This window comes from Aedes aegypti, chromosome 1 (genome assembly GCF_002204515.2).
Source record: "Aedes aegypti strain LVP_AGWG chromosome 1, AaegL5.0 Primary Assembly, whole genome shotgun sequence".
Lineage (NCBI taxonomy): Eukaryota > Metazoa > Arthropoda > Insecta > Diptera > Culicidae > Aedes > Aedes aegypti.
This window is the reverse complement of record NC_035107.1, coordinates 158,687,242-158,708,123: the sequence shown is the minus strand read 5'-3', so window position 1 is coordinate 158,708,123 and position 20,882 is coordinate 158,687,242. Positions and strand designations below refer to the sequence as shown.

Sequence of the window (20,882 nt, the reverse complement as noted above, 5' to 3'; positions counted from 1 at the left end):
GTTGGCTGAAATAGTCAAATTCAGCATTTTCAACACCAAATATTTCAAAAACTAGACGTACTATGAAATTTTTGAAAACGGCAATGAATTAAGCAACCCAAAATTAAGCTTATAGTGGTATTTGTGTGCTTGCCACAAAAAAGTGTTAGGGCAATTCGCCTAATGTTGAACGGCTAAAAACCTCGCCTATTGTTGAACAGTCCGTGTATTCCTTACAGGGGGGTGAAATGAGCCAATAATTAGCTACCCAACATTGATTCAACATGGCGTCCAGTGTCTTTGTTTTAATTCTTTTGAGATTGACAAAATATATGATTTTTTGGATAGGAGACATCAATGATACCTCACTGATGCGTAAAACATTCAACAAAACGTTGAAAAGAGTAAAAACGTCATCAAATACGACGATTTAACGCAATTTATTTAATTACCAGAAACTAGCACTAGCAGCACAAGAGCCGTATACTCGAAAATCAGGAGCAAGTTAGGGCAAACCAACCAGAAAGTGGGTACCAAAACGCGAAGTACCAAAAACGATGTGAGGAAGAGCCGAAATGTATGCAGGATGACAGCTGTGTCAGTCACCTGATTCCTTATGACGTGTTCAACAATTAGCGAGCATTTTTTAGTTTAACAATTGGCGAATTACCCTACGCAGTGTTATTTTTGTTTCAGTAGGAAGTTCTTATCGTTTTTACAAGAGTAAAAATTCGAGTGAAATTCTGCCTAAAGTTTCGCAATAGGCAAATATTTTCAAAGCTAAACGATCACTCCGACATCTGGTGGCTAGTAGAAGAACCTTTAAAAAAGAGGTTGGGTTGAGAACGCACCGTGTGCAGCACACAATTTACATTTTTTTTCTCGGAAAAAATGTTGTATAGATGATCAGAGAGCATTGAAAAACATAATAAACTTGTTTTCTTACGAAAATGTACAGATCCAGTCAGCGATCATGCACGATTAATGGGATAAAATTGGAAAATTGGTGTTTGGCATCATAGGTTGAAACTTCCGGATTCTTTGTTAGTTATTAAATTTGTTGTAAAATCACGCGTATCGAAAGAATAATGTTTCCAAATGATTATGCCAATGGAAAATAGTTCAATAATCGATTGATTATTACCCAATTTCTGGGTTGAAAATTTGAATTTTGGACGTAAACAAACATTTTCAGTGACATTCCTTTCATTCTTCCCCAGCGACCTCTATGATGGTGGCGCATTATATTTGCCTATTAAGAGAATGGATTGCTCTTATTTTTTCTTTGACAATTTTTTTTTCCGTCGCAATATCTATGTTCTTGAAAAACACAACATATCGTGATGATTTTCACCTAGCGCTAGGTAAAGCATTTAATATATACGTTATTTATTCCACCGCAATCAGAGGGGTTAACAGGGTTGGTGTCGTACGTGACGTCTCTCACGTTCACTTAGAACACCATACAATCAAGAAGAAATTACTAGTCGCTGATGATGGCTGTAAGGTGACGCGTTAGTTGCTATAATAAAGCTTTAGACAGCGCTGTGCTTTAATTATATGGATTTGTCTGCTGAGTCACATTCTGCCGCATTGAAACGTCACATGAGGGCAGTAGGTGAAACTGTCACGTACTATTAACTTTCTCAACAACTTGCAGCTTTGTTCGACGTAAGAAAGAACACTGGATGATCATAAAATATAATGCTTCTCTCCGGTACAACGTTGGAAGACACTGTGGTTTTTCGTGTTCATATTTCCTTTGTTCTGCGTTAAATATCAGTTTCTGCAACTCATGTCTACGAAAACAAATGGAATAAAGCAATAAAAAGTGTGGATAATTAAAAGACCATCTTCTTCTTCTTTCTGGCGTAACGTCCCCACTGGGACAAAGCCTGCTTCTCAGCTTAGTGTTCTTATGAGCACTTCCACAGTTATTAACTGAGAGCTTACTATGCCAATGACCATTTTTGCATGTGTATATCGTGTGGCAGGTACGAAGATACTCTATGCCCTGGGAAGTCGAGAAAATTTCCAACCCGAAAAGATCCTCGACCGGTGGGATTCGAACCCACGACCCTCAGCTTGGTCTTGCTGAATAGCTGCGCATTTACCTCTATGGCTATCTGGGCCCCTCATCATCAGATCATCATCAGGTGAAAACATGATTAGATATCGAAATTAGCTGTTGATCACCCTGTATTATATAATTCCAACTCTGCTTATTAAATAACAGAAGAGAAGTAGCTAAGAACATCGAAACAATTAGAAATTAACAGATTTTGTTTGCCTTCTTGGCCAAGGTTCATTAACCGTCGGGGACAAGACACGCAATATTATAAATAAACCACTCATGAAAGTATTCATGAGAAAACTAACTCATAGCTCATCATGATCAGTTTTCAAACACCTTTTCTGTTTTTTTTTAATTTTAAATTTAATAAAATTTTGCAACATTAAAAAAGTAGGCTTCGTGTCTGCATGTTAATTTATGAGCAATCGCTTCCCAATTTTAATATTTTTTTAGAACCAGTCATATACTACTAACGACAACTTTAACTGATCTAAAGAATATAACATTGATTTGATTTTTGAGGGTTGAGTGATATTTGATTCGACCGGCTGAATGGTCAAATGACCGGTGCAAGTGCGTGATCTTTTAATTGTGCTCGCGTTCGATTCAGAGAAGATTTCGTTATACAAGAGACTAAAAATTTATAGGAAGAACAGAGCCGTAGCGTTGCCTCATGGCGCCCTTGGCAAGCCCCCATTTGAGCACCCCCTGGTCAAAGATGAAAACAAAACTCATCGTTTTCTATTATTGAACAAGCAGAGCATCATACCAAAGATTAAATATTTACGTAAAATTGATACACAATAAAGTGTTGTTAAACTTATGCGAATAGTTACATTTGTTGTTTAGAACAGCTGTTTGAGTGTTCTGTAACGTATAAAAAATGAAAAAAATCCAAATTAGGTATATACATTTATATAACAAGAAACAAACCGGCCGAAACAACCAGATGCATCAGGTAAAAATTTTCCTTTTAGATTTTAGTGAAATGCATGATATAAGATAAAGGGACCTTTGGAGACTCTTCAAATGTTGCAGATATTGCTGAAGTGATTCTCATGAATATAGTTTTCTTATCTAAGTCTATTTGTCCAACTTACAGTAGAAATCAATGATGATCTCTTTAATAAAATTCTTAATAAAAATATTTCTCAGATAAATTCTACCATAAGTTTGAAACAAATCTACCAATAATATTTAAAATGTATGAATAGTTATGGTTCAATAAGTCAAAAATTCAAGTTTTGTGAGTTTGGTCAAGTATGTCGAATGGTTTTTAGTTTAGCAAAATATTCTGTTAAAGCTTCTTAAGCTATCAAGAGCTTGTGAGAATTTTAATCAAGGTTTTCGTCAGAAAATCTGGTGAGAGTCTTTGAAAGTTGTACCACGGGTAATATGAGAAAAACAATCGGGATTTTTACATTATTCTGTTCAGAAATTCATCAGAGCTACTCTAGTATTCTGTCAGAATGACACTAAGTATTATGTTAAATTACATAGATGTATCCAGGGCTTTAGGACATTTCGTCGAATGACGTTTGGTCGAATGACATTTGGTCGAAAGTACATTTGGTCGAAAGGACATTTGGTCGAATGGACATTTGGTCGAATAGCTTTAGAACGTATATTTTGGTCGAATGATGTTTCATTGAACGTAAATTTGGTTGAATGCTTATTTTGAAATGGTTTATTAAAAGATTATTTGATAAAATTGATCATTGTTTTCTAAATTTTCCAAAGTTGATAAAATAACGCATTCTTTTGAATAATCTGAATCTGTTGTTGAATAAAAAATGGAACATTTTATGTAGTCTTATTTTTAAATTTCATGCATCTTTTTACTAGTAATTTGAAGTTATGTCAAATCTAGGATTTCAATGATTATTCAAATAAATTTTCTAGTAGTCTTTTTGTGCATTGACAGAAATACTTAGCTCTAATGAATTTATTATTCTTCCAAAATATCATCATTCTTTGAATATTTGCTCAACAAGTTATTTTATTACACAACGATGTGAACATAATATTTTCTTTATTTATTATTCTTCTGAAATATCATCGTTCTTTGTAATGAAGATCAGCTCATCTGATGGAAGCATTCGGAGAGAGTGCTCGGGATCTTTCTTTGAATTCCGGGTCATGCAGCTCACGGAGCTCACGTCGGCTTCTTGTGACTTCCAGCTTAATGACATTCCTCAAGCAAATCAGCTTTGCTGATAGTGTTGATGACCTCGGGTTTTTCAATAATTCAACCGGCTTTAGGACATTTCGTCGAATGACATTTGGTCGAATGACGTTTGGTCGAATGACATTTGGTCGAAAGTACATTTGGTCGAAAGGACATTTGGTCGAATGGACATTTGGTCGAATTGCTTTGAAACTTTTTTTTGCTGGAATGACGTTTAGTTGAACGGAAATTTGGTTGAAAGCTTATTTCTAAATGGTTTATTATCACTCAGTGAATTTAATTATTGTTTTGTAAGTTTTGCAAAGCTGGTGAGATAATGTATTATTTTAAGTAATCTGAATCATTACCTGTTGTTGAATAAAAAATGGGACATTGTATGTCGTCTAATTCTCAAATTCCATACATCTTTTGATTAAATGAAATTTTCGGAAGTTGTTTTATACATTGACTGAAATATTTAGCTCTAGTGAATTTATTATTCTTTGAAATTATCTTCATTCTTTGAAAAATGCTCATGTTTTTATTTTATTACTCAACGCTGTGAAGGCTTGCATTATTTATTACTCTTTTGAAATGTCATCGTTCTTTGTAATGAACTGCTGATCTTCATCTGATGGAAGAATTCGGAGAGAGTGCTTGGGATCTTTCTTCAAATTCCGGGTCTTTCTGCTTACGGAAGTGGGTAATTATAATTAAAACGACAGGAAAAAGTTGCATTAAGGAAAACATTTATGGTCAATTGGCTTATTGTTACTTCCAGCTTAATAAAATTCCTCAAGCAAATATATGGCTTTGATGACCTCGGATGAATAACATAGTTTGCAGTAGAAGCTTTGAATTATTAAAAATGTAAATTGTGCTGATTCTATGAATCGGGTAAAGGAAGACGAGCTTACTGAGGAGACAAAAAATGGCTTGCTTCCATTTAAGGTCAACTTATCTCGAATTGCAGAACATGCCTGAACGAAAAAGCAGCATGAAACATTAAAAACGCAAGAGGTTGATCAATATGTTGAGAGAGCGTCCATCAAATTGAATATCAAAATTTTGATAATCGTTCAGAGATTGTTAGTAAAATAAATGATACTTTTTCAATTATTCAATCTCTCTTGTATTAGCGACAAAATGCTACTCTCGACTATAGTCAGACTAAACGTAAAACTCTGTTTCCATACGATTAAGATTCCACCACTTACCTTTCCACGAAATGTCGGTTCGACCAAATATCATATGCTTTCTGTTGCAACTAAACCTTTTCGACCAAATGTCCATTCGACGAAATGTCCATTCGACCAAATGTACTTTCGACCAAACGTCATTCGACTAAATGTCATTCGACCAAATGTCTTTCGACCAAATGTCATAGATTCAATTCAACCACTCTTGTATTAGCGACAAAATGTTACTCTCGACGGTTGTCAGACTAAACGTAAAACTTTGTTACCATTCTATTTAGATTCAAGGACTATCCTTCCCATGAAATATCGGTTCGACCTAATATCATATGCTCTCTGTTGCAACTAAACCTTTTCGACCAAATGTCCATTCGACGAAATGTCCGTTCGACCAAATGTACTTTCGACCAAACGCCATTCGACTAAATGTCATTCGACTAAATGTCTTTCGACCAAATGTCATAGATTCGTATCCAGGACTTCCTGTGATTTTTTTTTTTTTTTTATTTGTGACATTTTACACCAGTTGGTGCATTCATGTCGAACTTCCTGTGATAAGAGTGATTGTATTTTCAGCAGATTTGTTCTCTACGTCATGGTTCTTTAAAATTCAAATAAAAGTTTATCTCTCAGGCTTATATCAGGCAATTTTGCATGCAAAATACGTGATAAAGGAAGATATTTTTCAACGATGGTATTTTTTTTCTCCTTCATTATAATGATTTTTAACTCGTTTGACTAGTTCATCACTACGGTAGGGCTTGTTGAATAAACCCAATAAATAAAAACATATTGCTCATTCTTATTTTGAGTCTTAAAGCATATTACAAATTAAATTTATTAAAATTGCTACTTAACATATTCGTATGCTGAATTTTGAAATTAAATAATTGTAAAGTAGATTTCATAGAATGTTCAACAAATCTATATTGCTAATTTTAAGAAGTTCTCTCAGGAATTTTTAAATTATGCTGATATTCACGATTTTTTTTGTTTAATATTCCATTGCTATAAGTACGATTTTTTCTTAAATTGGCGCCCTTATTGTCTTTTTCAAAATTTTGTCAAGTGCATCACGGATTTTGGCGCCCCTTGATGGCTGGCGCCCTTGGCGGGTGCCAACCTGGCCAACCGCACGCTACGGCACTGAGGAAGAATCGTCCAGATAGTACTCTTGTGCAACAGGAGCCGCTGCTGGATCAACCGAAAAGAGATTGGATTTGCAGAGGAACTCCGTTTTGCACGCAGTTATTCAAGGAAGAAAATGAGAAAATATATCGGCGAATCGCATTTTTTAATGATTGTCCGAATGTACAATAATCCATTAACGCGCGTCGTCGAGTGATTTTATACCTCAACTTTTGCGTGTTGATGCCGAGATTGTAACTTCAGTTGAGGATGGATTACCAACTAGTGAGCTCGTTTATGTTTGTGATACCACAAAATTTGTTTCTTGGTCATGGTATATTTAATAAGTCGTAAAAAAACTATGGATGGTTCGTCACTATAAGTGTCGGCATAAGCCCTTATTCCTGTTTAAAAAAAATGAGATACATGTGCCTATCATTTGATTTATTTTTTCAATTAGGGTAAATGCACCGGTTTTGTCCAGCCTAGAAGAAAGGTTGTATGATATTTGCCTGAAAACCATTTGTCAGAAAGTCGTTTGCCAGAATCAATTTGCTAGAATGGATCATTTGCCAGAAAACCATTTGCCAGAATGGACCATTCCCCAGAAAGTCATTCCCCAGAAAGACCATATCCCAGAAAAAAATACTTTATTATTTTGCTTTGCATAGCAATACTTAAGCATGTAAAATCCTTCGAATTATTATGCTTTTCATCGTACAATGTATATGGAAATTATTATTATATATGTTGTCCTATATAGAAAATATTTGTTTTGTAAGATTTTAGTTTTTTGTTGATAAAATGTTTTTAACTAATAGTATTACAGACTAAGGGGAGCAGATAGCTTTAGCGGTAAATGTGCAGCTATTCAATAAGACCAAGCTGAAGGACGTGGGTTCAAATCCCACCGGTATATGATCTTTTCGGATTAGAATTTTTCTCGATTTCCCAGGGCATTGAGTATATTTGTACCTGCAACTGCAATACCATAAGCACATGAAAAATGGTCAATTGCCAATAAAAGCTCTCAGTTAATAACTGTGCAAGTACTCGTAAGAACACTTAGCTGAGAAGTAGGCTCTGTCCCAGTTGGGACGTAACGCCAGATAAGAAGTTGAAGGTATTGAAAACTTCCGATGTTTTCATAGTTTCTAAGAAATAACTATTTTTTTAATGTTATTATGATCATCTTCCAGACTATTTTATTCGAGCTATAATAGGCAACTGTGTTTTCAACATTGTCATTACGATTTTCCCTTCCTTAAATGTTATGTTGTTGTTCAGGGCTAACAAATACAAGGACTGGTATGTTTCATAGGAGCTTTACCCTTCTTAATATTGCTGTTTGCGTTTGACGTGCAAACCTTGGCTAACTGGGCTTCAAATGCGGTAACACAAAGCAATCAAAAGATACTTAGCAACCATGATCCATATCACCGCCAACCTAGCAAATAAAATCAAATTTTGACTTCGCATTCCTTGTGAAAAATCTTACCGGGTTTGGTGTTCCCGCATTTGATATTTGCGTTTCAAATGCACATAGCAATATCATTGACTGTTCTTCATATTTATACTAAAAAGGTGTTTTGCTGCCTGCAGCTAGCAGAAGCAATGCAAGTTATATAAACAATATATATGTCATCTCAATTTTCAATAATTAGAGTAATTAGAAAAAATCAAAGGAAAACTGGTAAAAATAAAATGTTTGCAAAGAGATTTAAGTGAAATTTAAAAATGTAAAAATCGGAAAATAGAGAGTCACTGACAGTCCCAAAAAAAAAGTAGCATTGAAAGTGAAATAATTATGGAATGTTAACCATGACGTTTATCTAATTTGTAATCTTCAATGGCTCAAGTGATTCCTAAAACATAAATCTTCATAACCGACTTGTTTCGTACAGCAAGTGACTGAATATAAAATAAAAACTCTGTGAGGCTTTCCGGTTCCACCGTGCATTATGGCCACGTGTCGCCCTCCAAGGGATTTTTGAATATCTCATGTACCAGATAGCAGAAATACTGAAGACTGAAGATTTTTTCGGTAGCCGGTCGCACATTGTGTAAAATTATTTTTAAACAAAACCACATGGTTCAAATTAATTTTAAGATAGAAAAAAATAAAGTTTTTTCCAATGGATAAATAATGTATATAATTTTATGGCCGAAAGAACGTTCGACTGAGTCATTGGACTTATATTGTTAAAATAATTATTAGCGCTAAACTTGCCATATTTTAGTTGTTTTGCGATATTTCATAAAGATAAAGTAATATCCATTTGACTAAACTCATTCATGCCAAACGTCTCAGTTCTTTTTCCTCAGGTCAGCAATATAACAAAAAAGGTAATCTTTCGTCAGTTCTTCCACACACCTTTCACGTTGTGAAAATTGAATAAAATTGAATGCGAAGGATTGTAACAAAATTGACTAAATTACATGGATCGATCAATCGCGTTGTTTTAAATTTGTTATAACATTACAATGATATGAAAATTATTTGGCGCAACATTCACGACGTGATTGATGTATTGCAGAAGTGATATCAAAACACAATTATTTTTTCGCTGTAGCTGTGCAGTGCTCATAGTCCAATCCTCTTGAAGAGATAATCTGAATGTTTGCTAAACCATGTTTCATGATCTAAGTACAAATAATATGAATGAATTCAAGATATCAAAATAGCAAGTATCGAAAGTAGCGAAAGATATCAAAATAGCAAGTATTTGGTAGCCTTACATTTTCTATAAATTTGTCGATCAATAGATCTCACGGTTGAAAATAAATTATAAAAAATGATTCTGGGGAATAGTTTTCTGGCAAATGGTCTATTCTGGGGAATGGCTTTCTGGCGAATGGCACATTCTGGCAAAAATCATTCATGCGAATTGATTCTGGCAAATGGTTTTCTGGCAAATACAATCTACACACTTAAATTATTTTACGGATTCCTGTGAAATCTCAACAGCTGAACGGTTCGGTAAAATAAATTAACGGAGTGCGGTAAATTTTCACAGTATTCGGTAAAAATTCACCGGAATCCGTAAAATTCCGACGAAATTACGGTGTTTTATTTCACCGAACTGTTCAGCTGTTGAAATTACGGTGAAATTCACCGTAAGAGCTTAGTGTGTAGGAGAAAATGGAATTTTTAAATTATGAATATCAGTAAAAATCACGATTTTTTTTGTTTAATATTCCATTGCTATAAGTACGATTTTTTCTTAAATTGGCGCCCTTATTGTCTTTTTCAAAATTTTGTCAAGTGCATCACGGATTTTGGCGCCCCTTGATGGCTGGCGCCCTTGGCGGGTGCCAACCTGGCCAACCGCACGCTACGGCACTGAGGAAGAATCGTCCAGATAGTACTCTTGTGCAACAGGAGCCGCTGCTGGATCAACCGAAAAGAGATTGGATTTGCAGAGGAACTCCGTTTTGCACGCAGTTATTCAAGGAAGAAAATGAGAAAATATATCGGCGAATCGCATTTTTTAATGATTGTCCGAATGTACAATAATCCATTAACGCGCGTCGTCGAGTGATTTTATACCTCAACTTTTGCGTGTTGATGCCGAGATTGTAACTTCAGTTGAGGATGGATTACCAACTAGTGAGCTCGTTTATGTTTGTGATACCACAAAATTTGTTTCTTGGTCATGGTATATTTAATAAGTCGTAAAAAACTATGGATGGTTCGTCACTATAAGTGTCGGCATAAGCCCTTATTCCTGTTTAAAAAAAATGAGATACATGTGCCTATCATTTGATTTATTTTTTCAATTAGGGTAAATGCACCGGTTTTGTCCAGCCTAGAAGAAAGGTTGTATGATATTTGCCTGAAAACCATTTGTCAGAAAGTCGTTTGCCAGAATCAATTTGCTAGAATGGATCATTTGCCAGAAAACCATTTGCCAGAATGGACCATTCCCCAGAAAGTCATTCCCCAGAAAGACCATATCCCAGAAAAAAATACTTTATTATTTTGCTTTGCATAGCAATACTTAAGCATGTAAAATCCTTCGAATTATTATGCTTTTCATCGTACAATGTATATGGAAATTATTATTATATATGTTGTCCTATATAGAAAATATTTGTTTTGTAAGATTTTAGTTTTTTGTTGATAAAATGTTTTTAACTAATAGTATTACAGACTAAGGGGAGCAGATAGCTTTAGCGGTAAATGTGCAGCTATTCAATAAGACCAAGCTGAAGGACGTGGGTTCAAATCCCACCGGTATATGATCTTTTCGGATTAGAATTTTTCTCGATTTCCCAGGGCATTGAGTATATTTGTACCTGCAACTGCAATACCATAAGCACATGAAAAATGGTCAATTGCCAATAAAAGCTCTCAGTTAATAACTGTGCAAGTACTCGTAAGAACACTTAGCTGAGAAGTAGGCTCTGTCCCAGTTGGGACGTAACGCCAGATAAGAAGTTGAAGGTATTGAAAACTTCCGATGTTTTCATAGTTTCTAAGAAATAACTATTTTTTTAATGTTATTATGATCATCTTCCAGACTATTTTATTCGAGCTATAATAGGCAACTGTGTTTTCAACATTGTCATTACGATTTTCCCTTCCTTAAATGTTATGTTGTTGTTCAGGGCTAACAAATACAAGGACTGGTATGTTTCATAGGAGCTTTACCCTTCTTAATATTGCTGTTTGCGTTTGACGTGCAAACCTTGGCTAACTGGGCTTCAAATGCGGTAACACAAAGCAATCAAAAGATACTTAGCAACCATGATCCATATCACCGCCAACCTAGCAAATAAAATCAAATTTTGACTTCGCATTCCTTGTGAAAAATCTTACCGGGTTTGGTGTTCCCGCATTTGATATTTGCGTTTCAAATGCACATAGCAATATCATTGACTGTTCTTCATATTTATACTAAAAAGGTGTTTTGCTGCCTGCAGCTAGCAGAAGCAATGCAAGTTATATAAACAATATATATGTCATCTCAATTTTCAATAATTAGAGTAATTAGAAAAAATCAAAGGAAAACTGGTAAAAATAAAATGTTTGCAAAGAGATTTAAGTGAAATTTAAAAATGTAAAAATCGGAAAATAGAGAGTCACTGACAGTCCCAAAAAAAAAGTAGCATTGAAAGTGAAATAATTATGGAATGTTAACCATGACGTTTATCTAATTTGTAATCTTCAATGGCTCAAGTGATTCCTAAAACATAAATCTTCATAACCGACTTGTTTCGTACAGCAAGTGACTGAATATAAAATAAAAACTCTGTGAGGTTTTCCGGTTCCACCGTGCATTATGGCCACGTGTCGCCCTCCAAGGGATTTTTGAATATCTCATGTACCAGATAGCAGAAATACTGAAGACTGAAGATTTTTTCGGTAGCCGGTCGCACATTGTGTAAAATTATTTTTAAACAAAACCACATGGTTCAAATTAATTTTAAGATAGAAAAAAATAAAGTTTTTTCCAATGGATAAATAATGTATATAATTTTATGGCCGAAAGAACGTTCGACTGAGTCATTGGACTTATATTGTTAAAATAATTATTAGCGCTAAACTTGCCATATTTTAGTTGTTTTGCGATATTTCATAAAGATAAAGTAATATCCATTTGACTAAACTCATTCATGCCAAACGTCTCAGTTCTTTTTCCTCAGGTCAGCAATATAACAAAAAAGGTAATCTTTCGTCAGTTCTTCCACACACCTTTCACGTTGTGAAAATTGAATAAAATTGAATGCGAAGGATTGTAACAAAATTGACTAAATTACATGGATCGATCAATCGCGTTGTTTTAAATTTGTTATAACATTACAATGATATGAAAATTATTTGGCGCAACATTCACGACGTGATTGATGTACTGCAGAAGTGATATCAAAACACAATTATTTTTTCGCTGTAGCTGTGCAGTGCTCATAGTCCAATCCTCTTGAAGAGATAATCTGAATGTTTGCTAAACCATGTTTCATGATCTAAGTACAAATAATATGAATGAATTCAAGATATCAAAATAGCAAGTATCGAAAGTAGCGAAAGATATCAAAATAGCAAGTATTTGGTAGCCTTACATTTTCTATAAATTTGTCGATCAATAGATCTCACGGTTGAAAATAAATTATAAAAAATGATTCTGGGGAATAGTTTTCTGGCAAATGGTCTATTCTGGGGAATGGCTTTCTGGCGAATGGCACATTCTGGCAAAAATCATTCATGCGAATTGATTCTGGCAAATGGTTTTCTGGCAAATACAATCTACACACTTAAATTATTTTACGGATTCCTGTGAAATCTCAACAGCTGAACGGTTCGGTAAAATAAATTAACGGAGTGCGGTAAATTTTCACAGTATTCGGTAAAAATTCACCGGAATCCGTAAAATTCCGACGAAATTACGGTGTTTTATTTCACCGAACTGTTCAGCTGTTGAAATTACGGTGAAATTCACCGTAAGAGCTTAGTGTGTAGGAGAAAATGTCAATAAAAATTAATGGGAAGCTGCATTTATACTACAAATATATCAAATGCAAGCTTTCAATCCATGTTATGTATGTACAATATCGAAACTAAGCCAAAACCATTTTTTCGCTTTGAAAATCTCTATATTAATAGGTCACCAGAACCAGTTTCGGCCAGAGATTCAACTTCGGTTCCTAAATTGGCCAATCGCATCGATTTCTCAAGAGAGTGGCCAATATAAGAGTACCCTGGCCAAATTAGGTGTATGGTAGTTAAAATTATAAGGAAAATGAATTGTTTTTCTTACGTTTCAAATCAATTTGGACGATTAATAAATGTAACTCTATCATGGGAATGTGATCTACTCAATACGAAACGGTTCATCCTGATTGGCTATGTAAAACGGTGTATAATCCACTATGGCTACAATTGTCATGTGGCCAAAACCGGTGCTTCTACCCTACACAAATAGACCTTTGGATTGATAACTTTTTAAATTGAGGCTACACAAATCGCATCACTTATCACATTGAATTCTGATTATGTGGCTTTTTGGGGATGCAGAGGTGATCTCGGTCTCTAGTAGCAATGGACGTCACATTAACATTCCTTCCCTTCCCCGAGGACCGTAAGGACGTGGTCAGCGCCGTTATTGACATTACTAAGTTTGAAGTTCTCGAGATTGTACATTGAGGATGGTACGCTACTGCCAAGCTGCATCTGTACAATTTTGATTACTCCGGTCAATCACGGAATAGCAACTACGGATGGTACGGTCATCAATGCTTTTGCTTATAACGTTCTTCACATGTATACCGAAACTTACCAACTGATAGGTAATAATGGAAGAAAAACTAAGGATCTTGCTTTTCTATACATAGACAAAGTATTAAACAGTGTTTGGCATGAAGGATTGATTTTCAAATTAAACAAATATTAAGGGATTCCAGAGCTTTGCGTACACAAATTATTTAAATTGTTTTACAAATTAAAAATCAAAATATGATCACAGTCGACCCGAAGATTGTCAAAACTTGCAAAGCCATCTAAAAACTATCAAACACCGGTTAAAATCAATAGGGTGATATTCAAAACTGAAAAGGCAATAGATGGCTCTTTTTCAGTGGTAGTAAAAACGAAACCCTGAAGCAAAAAAAGCACCACGGAAGATGAACTAAACACAAAAAGTTATGTATTCACTTTACACTTGATTTCTTATCACTACTTTTTTGATCCAGTTTCCTAATTGCAAGTAATTTACGTTTTTCATTATTTTCTATACGTTTTGACAGTTCTCCGACTACCATTCTTCCATGCACTTGTGTTGAAAGTTTGAGAAATTAGAGAATCCAGCGTAGCGCGATCAGTGGAAGGTATACAAACAACAGTGTCGTCGCTCGGCGGCCAGTGAAAGAAGCTGAATGTTCGAAAGGTTGTTGCCTGTACTTTTTGCCGCTGGCGCCAACTGTTAGCGTTTAAGAACGAAATAAACAGTCGTTACCCTATTAGGGTTGATCAAAAACGATCCACTATTGTTGAAATGTAACCAAAAACAGCCTGAAGATTGTCAAAATCTGCCAAAAACGATTGGAAATGATCATTAAATCTAAATATTGAACGACAGTCAAAATCAATCAGATACAGTGGCCGAAATTCCTATAAGCGCACACGCATTTTTCAACATTTGCGACTAGTTATTACATAAAACATTGACGATCTGTTACTAAAATGATATTTACTATATTTCCACTTGGTTGTATGAAAGACAGTCAAAATTAATAATTTTTCGATTTTGTGAAATAAAAATATCATTTTTTGGCCAGGAAATTCCTATAAGCGCACAGTGTCCAAGCTAACGCCATTTGTGTTTGCTTCACTCACACTACAAAAACTTGTCATTTTCTTTTGCTGCCGATGTAAACGGATGCGTGCGGAAAGTTTTGCGATTCGTGCACAGTGTTGTTTGTTGACAGTTTTCAAGATGCCGAAAGGAAAGTTCTTGGACGAAACGGAGCGATTAATCAATCCTTGAATTGAAGGATGTTGGCCAAAGTAACCGTGCAATCGCCAAGAGGATCGGTAGAGGAGAGACGGTCGTGCGAAATTTCCTGAAGAAAGGTGAGAATTACGGCATCCGGAAGAAAAACAAGGGCAACTCCAAAATCACCAACCGTGAGAGGAACCGAATTATCCAGCTTGGTGAAGCCGGGGAGCTGGATTCATCCGGTATTAAGAAGGAATTGGGTCTTTCCATCACAACAAGGCGAGTATCTCAAATACTACGTGGATCTGGACACATGGTGTACACGAAAAAGGCCAAAAAACCCAACCTTACTCCGAGGCATGTTCAGGCAAGACTGGATTTTGCCAGAAACCATATGTCTTGGAAGCGGGAATGGAACAACGTGATTTTTTCCGACGAGAAGAAGTTTAATCTTGATGGTCCTGACTGCTGCGCGTATTATTGGCACGATCTTCGGAAGGATCCGCAAGTGAAGCTGAGCAGAAATTTCGGTGGAGGAAGTTTGATGGTCTGGGCTGCATTTTCACGTAGAGGTAAAACCCCGATTGCAACAATTACTACCAGAATGAAGTCCGAAAACTATGTTGAGCTTCTGGACAGTGTTTTGATCCCATTTACGGAGGATGTGATGGAAAACGAATTTGTTTTTCAACAAGATAACGCTGCGATCCATGTCAGCAAGGCCTCCAAACAATGGTTTTTGGAGCGGGACATCCCAGTTATGGATTGGCCAGCGCGGAGTCCGGACCTAAACCCAATCGAAAATCTTTGGGGAATCCTCGCAAGACGGGTTTACAGTGGAGGACGGCAGTTCGGATCAGTTCGAGAGCTGGAAGCAGCTGTTAGAGAGGAGTGGCGTAAAATTCCTTTGACAATGCTGCAGAACCTCGTCGATTCAATGCCGAAACGAATTTATGAAACAATTCTGAAAAATGGTAAACAAACCAAGTACTAAAGTTGTTGTGTTCTTGTGATATGATTTTTTATGATCTGAAAATAAAGGTGCGCTTATAAGAATTTCCATACTCAAATCCCGTTTTTTCCTCTTCATTCCAAACTGTTTGAAAGAAAAGTCTTAGTAGTTGGTAGAAATATCATATTATCCGAATACCTAAAAGCAGAGATGATTTATTGAAGTATTGGACTTTCATACTACATGTGCCGGTGAAAAATGGTCATGCGCTTATAGGAATTTCGGGCACTGTATAATCAAACACGATACTGTCAAAATTTGACCAAAAACGGCGATCAAAATCATCCAGAACCAATAAAAACTGATTACTTTTTAATCGTTTTTGGATGATTTTGACAATCGTTTGATCATTTTTGATAATTTTTCATCGTTTTTGGCACATTTCGACCATCATAAGGGCGTTTTCGCTCATATCTCGAACTTAATATTCAATATTATCAATATATTTTTTTAAATATTCCTTTTAAATATGGATTTTCAGAACAATTCTACAATGGACAAAAGATCCTCCTCTATCTCACGGTGGTGACCTTTAAAATACGCATCTTTTTACTTTTTCCAATAAAAGAGGAAAATTAAATGCACAGAAAACTATGGCCCATTTCCATGTTTGTCCGGAAAAATCGAAGGTACACAACAAAAGAAAACTAGTGATTTCCATCAAGTCTGCCTTGATTGTCGTTGGCCACATTGTTTCATATATCGTGTGTAGTACATGTGCCTCTCTCCCAGGTCGTCACAATGAGAGGGGTTCCGATGTATTGACTTGAAAAAGTTAAGTAAGTTAAGTTAAGACTCATGCTAGGTAAAAAATTAACATTCGAAATCAAAACTGTGTTTTGAAAACAAGCCCTTGATTCTCAAATAAATTTCAGGCCGACCATTTTGTATGCTGGCCAAATATGGGCTATTAATTTTAATTTGCAAAAGTTTATTTTTATGTGGAAAAAAATACTCTAAAGAAAAAGTAGAATTATATTTTATTAAAATGCGTCTGTTTACTCAAATAAATTTCAGGCCGACCATTTTATATGCTGGCCAAATATGGGCTATTAATTTTAATTTGCAAAAGTTTATTTTTATGTGGAAAAAAGTACTATAAAGAAAAAGTAGAATTATATTTTATTAAAATGTGTCTGTTTACTTCTCCTTTTTTTAATTTCAGAAGTTCGATTAGCCGTCTCCAGTCAAGTAAACTACAGCCTCCAAGCATTCTGGGCTGTTTCGATTCGAGAACTGCATATGTCCTTATGGAGAACCTGGAGCGAGCTACGAGATCAGACGAAACACTCAACGATAGTGAATTCAACTCACTGTCAGCAGCTGGCTACCAATGTGAGGTTAGGTTTAGTACTGTAAAATAGAGTTGAAATATTAATCCCACTAATAATGTTTGCTGCTGTTGCATGTCCACTCTCAACTAAAAAATTTGCTACTAACATATTACATAAGCGTAAAATTTACATACATACCCAAACAAAAAAAAAGATCGTCTACGCATGGACATACGCATAACTTGTTTCTCTTCCTCTGGCTACAGGTGTCAACAACCTCACAGCGAAAAGGTGGTGGTGCTGAAATCGCCGAAGCCACCACTTGTGCTTGGAGCGCCACCACGGTTGGCCTATCCTTTGGTAGTGTTCATGATTCGCGAAATGGAAAGCGACGAGCTGCTGCATCCAGATGAAACGGTTTGTACTTCTTTTTGTTTCGATACAAAGCCATTCAAATCTTTTCCGATCGTATCACACATCTTACTGTTATTTATTCTTCTTCTCTCTGGCGTCACATCTCAACTGGGACAAAGTCTGCTTGTCAGCTCAAGTATTCCATGTGGGCTTCCTCAGTTATTAAATATGTCTAATTATTGAAAAGATTCTAATAAATACGATGGATCAACATATTTACATTCAATTTATACTTGTTTGAAGTGAAAAATCTATAGGTCCATAGTTGGGGGTATGCAATTGAGCAAAACGTAATCCGAACTTTCTCTGAAAATATGTGTTAAGAGTTAAAATTACGAAATGCTCAGAAAATTTATTTGAATCCAATGAAAACTTTTTGAGGAATTCTCAGAGAAGGCCAATGATTTTTTTTTTGGTTAACGAAAGTTCGTCGAAGAATTCGTCTATGAATAACTTCAAGAATAGCTACACATTTTCTTCTAGGATCGTTTTTTATGAGATATTTCACACTGTTCCTTTTGAGATACCGTAAAACGAGGTAACTTTGATAGTTTTTTTTTTTAGAAAATCGGAATATTTCTGCATTCTGATTTCAGGACTTCTATTTTATATTTTTAAAATAAGTACTAGTATCTTAGTTATCGATTGCAGTTGAAATATTACATAGCGGTTTGTTTTGAATGCATATATAATTTGTGGCTCCATCCCATTACCCCGAACGCCACTACCTCGAATGGGTCTTTACCCCGAAAGCCATTACCCCGAATGGGTGTGGTTATCTCATCGAAATTCAAATTAATGATCCCACAAATCAACAACAGTTTTTACTGTAGCAGTAATCAGAGTCCGCCGTTTTTGTAACATGTACATGTGTATTAACGTTGGCCTTTAAGCGGGTTCCACTGAACACTTGCAGCGACTATCTCAGGGTGATCTTTCATCACCATCGTTTACGAAACAAAATCTTTAAGGAGATCTTGAAGCTAGTAGCCCGACACCTACAAAAATGAATAAAGGAAGTGGGTACCGACGTCCAATAAGAGACTTTACTTAATCCTTATTTTGTGCATATTATAGCTATCCTTTTCATAATAAATTCACCTTTCTTTTTTAAATAGGCTGTTCTTCAGAGCATTGTAATATAGCTGTGTGAATCTCACCAAAATTAAAGGACAAATCCAAACAAAACTTAGTATGAAAAAAATATTTTCTAAAAAACTAGCTGCTTTTTTATCTTCTAATATTTGAAAAATACGTAGTTGAGCTAAACTCGTTAAATACTCATAAGAAATCGTACAATTATCCCCCCACTCTCTATCTAGCATAAGTCTCAAAATGTTATGTATTCGAGGTAATGGTGTTCGGCATTATGGCATTACCCCGAACGCCACTACCCCGAATGCTACTACCCCGAACGCCATTACCCGAAAGCCATTACCCCGAATGGGTCACTACCCCGAACGCCACTACCCCGAATGGGTCATTACCCCGAACGGCATTACCCCGAATGCATAACATTTTAAGACTTATTCTAATTAGAGAGTGGGGAGATAATAGTACGATTCCTTATGAGTATTTAACGAGTTTGGCTCAACAATGTATTTTTCAAATATAAGAAGATAAAAAAGCAGCTAGTTTTTCAGCAAATAATTTTTACATACAAAGTTTTGTTTGGATTTGTGCTCTAATTTTGGTGAGATTCACACAGCCACATTACAATGCTCTGAAGAGCAGCCTATTTCGAAAAGAAGGATGAATTTATTATGAATAGGATAGCTATAATATGCACAAAATTAGGATGTAGTAAAGTCTCTAGTACTAGACTCTAGTCTCTAGTCGTAGTAGTACCTAATTCCTTTACTAATTTTTGTAGGTGTCGGGCTACTAGTATTGAGATCTTCTTAAAGATTTCGATTCGTAAACGATGGTAAAGGAAGATCTCCCTAAGATAGTCGCTGCAAGTGTTGTTCTATGGAACCCGATTAAGGACATATCCCCATGAGTACCAAAATGGCCTCTAATATGGCACCTTACTTCCCCCTTCACTTCCTGCTCCCTCCTCCCACGCTTCTCGCAGTGTTTTGGAGAGCGATCACAAAAAATGATTATTTGAAGGTACTAACCTTATTGTAGAGGGGTGGTTTCTTAACTGAAGGCATTCCATGATGTGTTTTTCACAAATTACCACTTTTTGAATGCAAACACGTAGTTATTGCTGTGGTTTGTGTTGTAAAATACCTCGCACTACCGAATCACTTCTTCTTCACGCACCGAGATATTGTTTGCTGGCTTTTCGGTGCCCGTTCTTAAACTCACTTTAAATGGTATTTCCACTCACCGTAGCCATTCAAAAATTTGATGCGATACTTGAAACACTTTAACTTTTCACGCAACGTACTCCTGGGAGCAATCAAACACTTTTTTTTTTTACTTATCTCGTTTATTTGGCAGGCTCAGGCGCCGTAGGGCATAACAGAGCCGAAATCTTTCTTTTTTTTTACATTATTTACATTTTGAAATTCGAACTTATTTTAAAAACTATGTTAGTTTGCGGAAGTTTTATGGTTAGTGGATACATTTGTAACAGGGAAGGAAAGGATTTTTTGGAATTTCTTAAGCTACTTAGACTACTAAGCTGATGAAGCTTGAAGGGACAGGATGTCCAGATCTGTAATGAAACTAAACAGAAACGGTTTGTGGGAGACACGACGAGAAGAGGACAATTTGAAGGGGAAAAAGAAAGACAGGGTACGAACACAATCAAACTCGGATATTGATACGCTTCAAAAACAGATGGATTAAATTCATATATTCTAAATCAAGGCCCGCCAACACTTCCCTGACAGGTTTCTGCTGTTTTCCTCGGATCCGGAGAGTTTCAGTCAGCTCAGATCTGACGCCACGATGCTCACCGCATCCCCACACAACATGTTCGATATCCTGGTAAGCCACGCCGCAAACACAGAGATTGCTTTCTGAGAGCCCAATACGGTGGGTATGTGCGCTTAACGAATAGTGATTGGACATAAGCCGACACATGACACGAATGAAATCACGGCTCATGCCCAACCCCTTAAACCATGGCTTTTTCGACACCTGTGGAAATATGGAATGCAGCCATCTACCCATTTCTCCGTCTCTCCATTTCTGTTGCCAGCTGATCAAGGTCTCCCGACGGGCCAATGCAAAAAATTCTTCGAAGG

The 20,882-nt window shown here is 36.0% G+C and overlaps 1 protein-coding gene across 6 annotated transcripts in view; it reads left to right on the top strand.

The window, feature by feature from the left end:
- LOC5565256 (cell growth regulator with RING finger domain protein 1) overlaps positions 1–20,882 on the top strand; it is a 180,946-nt gene that overhangs the window by 86,341 nt on the left and 73,723 nt on the right. For all 6 annotated transcript variants that reach the window (XR_002501957.1, XM_001649559.2, XM_021852212.1 and 3 more), the window contains 2 exons: positions 17,157–17,331; positions 17,532–17,682. Coding sequence is in view for 5 of the 6 variants with exons in the window: in XM_001649559.2 (XP_001649609.2) it covers positions 17,157–17,331; positions 17,532–17,682 (326 nt within the window). In the remaining variant the exon portion in view is untranslated. The remainder of the gene's footprint in view (positions 1–17,156; positions 17,332–17,531; positions 17,683–20,882) is intronic.